General features: G+C 59.2%; 1 protein-coding gene across 1 annotated transcript in view; it reads right to left on the bottom strand.

The window, feature by feature from the left end:
• Window positions 1-1,190, bottom strand: part of TRPM5 (transient receptor potential cation channel, subfamily M, member 5) — a 46,795-nt gene extending 45,605 nt beyond the window's left edge. Inside the window, exon 1 of the mRNA XM_012734328.1 lies at window positions 951-1,190. Coding sequence (XP_012589782.1) covers window positions 951-1,190 — 240 coding nt within the window. The remainder of the gene's footprint in view (window positions 1-950) is intronic.
• Between the last annotated feature and the right edge of the window lie 946 nt (window positions 1,191-2,136).

Here is a 2,136-nt window from a genome sequence, read left to right as displayed (position 1 = left end):
GCCTGCAGCGTCCTGGGCCGTCCTCCCCGGCCTGGGCCGTCCTCCCCGGCCTGGAGCGTCCTGGGCCGTCCTCCCCGGCCTGCAACATCCTGGCCGTCCTCCCCGGCCTGGGCCGTCCTCCCCAGCCTGGAACGTCCTGGGCCGTCCTCCCCGGCCTGGAGCATCCTGGGCCGTCCTCCCCGGCCTGGGCCGTCCTCCCCGGCCTGGAACGTCCTGGGCCGTCCTCCCCGGCCTGGGGGCCAGCTGCTTTATCCCCTTGAGGTGCTGGCGTGTACCTGGGCTGATTTCTGCACTTCTTCACTCCGATCCACTGGCCTGGTGCCACATTGTTCTGAGTACTGTCGCTTTACAGTGGAGTCGGAAGTCGGAGAAAGGGATGTCGCATCACCTTCCTTCCTTGTCGGGCTTTTGCAAATTGAGGTCCTCTGTGGTTCCATGTAAATGTCACTGTTTTCTGGTTCATGTCTTGGAAGAACGCTGCTGGCACTCTGATGGGGACTCACTGGCCTCGTGCATCACTTCAGGCAGGGCAGCCGTTCCCGTTACAGCTTGTCCTCCCGCCGTGCGCACGGAGTCTTTCCTTCCTTGTGGCTTCCGCCGAGACCCCTTCGTGGCCTCGTGCATTTCTCACTGTTCAGGTCTTTCGTCTCCTCTGTTGAGTCCGAGGCGTCTGACTCTTTTTTGAAGCAGCGATAAATGGGGTTATTGTCTAGTTCCTTTTGCTTCCTGGTTGTGTGTGTGTGTGAAGTTCTGGACTTGTATGTTGGCTGTGTAACTTTCCACCTCGCTGTACTCAGTTGTGCCTTATGCGACTTTCTGAGGGCGACGTTATGATTTTCTCTGTGTGACACAGAAACTATGGCATATAGACTCGTTATCTGCAAACAGTGATACTTTCACTTCTTCTTTTCTGACCTGGATCCCCTTTATTTCTTGTGTTTGTCTGGCACCTTTGGCCCAAACCTCCAGAGCCAAGCTGTGCTGACGTCGGCATCCGCCCGGCCGTCTGGGGAGAGCTTCAGCTCCGGGCGCCCGCGACTGGCTGCTGGCTTGCGATCTGGAGCCTCCTCTGTCGGGGAAGCTTCATTCTCTCCGCACTGGCTTAGCTTTCGACCATAAGTGCCCTCTGCCCCGTCGGTATTACCGTAGCGTTTTATCTTCACGTTCGCTGCGGTGATGTGTGGGGCCATCCTGGCTTCTCTGCAGTGAGCCCCCCCTGCCGGCCAACCTGCTCCCCGGGGGGGACTGTGAGCGCGGTTTGCCAGTTACCTCGTCACACGCTGCCCACGGCCGCCCACCAGACGCTGGTCTCAATGTCCTCGTGCTGGTTTGGGCTTCCCAGGATGTGCCGGGAGCATTCATGCCTGCGGACTGCTTGAGCGAGGTGCACGTTAGTTTGTTAAAAATCTGATAAAATTCATCTGGTTTGATAAAAATCACATGGTCCCGGGCTTCCGGTTTCTGGAAGAGTTCCTGCTGCGCGTCCGTTTCCGTAGAGGGGCTTGTCCAGTTCGCTGCGTGCTGGCTGCGGCGGCTGCGTTTCCCTGAGATGACGGCAGCGGTCTCCCCCCATTTCTGTGTCTCCTTCCTCGTCCTCAGTCACTTCTGATTCAGTTCATTGCTTTTCCCTTTTAGTTTTAGCTCAGCGAGAGGTCTGCCTTCGCCGCTCGGGCCACTGGTGTCTCTTGCGGCCTCCCCAGCGTCTGTCTCCCTCACTTCTGCCCTGGTTTTCCTTTCTTCGCTGTGCGGACTGCCGACCGTGCCTGTCATAGCCACGGGCTGCTGGGCCTCTGGCGCCGGCCAGCGGCCGTCCCTCGCGCGCGCTCTGCCTCCCGGGCTCTGTGGCCCCGACGGTCATGTCTGTTCATCCCAGGCGCGTTTTAAATTCTGCCCGGTTGCTGTTCCGGGCCACACTGTTCATTCCCCGCATACTCAGTTTTCCTGATGCTTTTTAACTTAATGGAATTATAGAAAAAATATCAGGTACCACGTCCCTCTGGTGGCCTCAGTGACCGCTGGCCGCGCCCCGCCACGTGTTCTGCTCGTGAACGTGTCCACGTGCGTCTGAGGGGCGTCTGCACGGGTTGGGGTGCAGGGTCCTCCAGGTGCCCGTCTGCCCGGCTGGGTGGAACCCCC

This window comes from Condylura cristata, unplaced genomic scaffold, assembly GCF_000260355.1.
Source record: "Condylura cristata isolate star-nosed mole 26May11 unplaced genomic scaffold, ConCri1.0 scaffold00054, whole genome shotgun sequence".
Taxonomy (NCBI): domain Eukaryota; kingdom Metazoa; phylum Chordata; class Mammalia; order Eulipotyphla; family Talpidae; genus Condylura; species Condylura cristata.
Note: the sequence above shows the minus strand (reverse complement) of the source record. Positions and strands in the feature narration are given on the sequence as shown.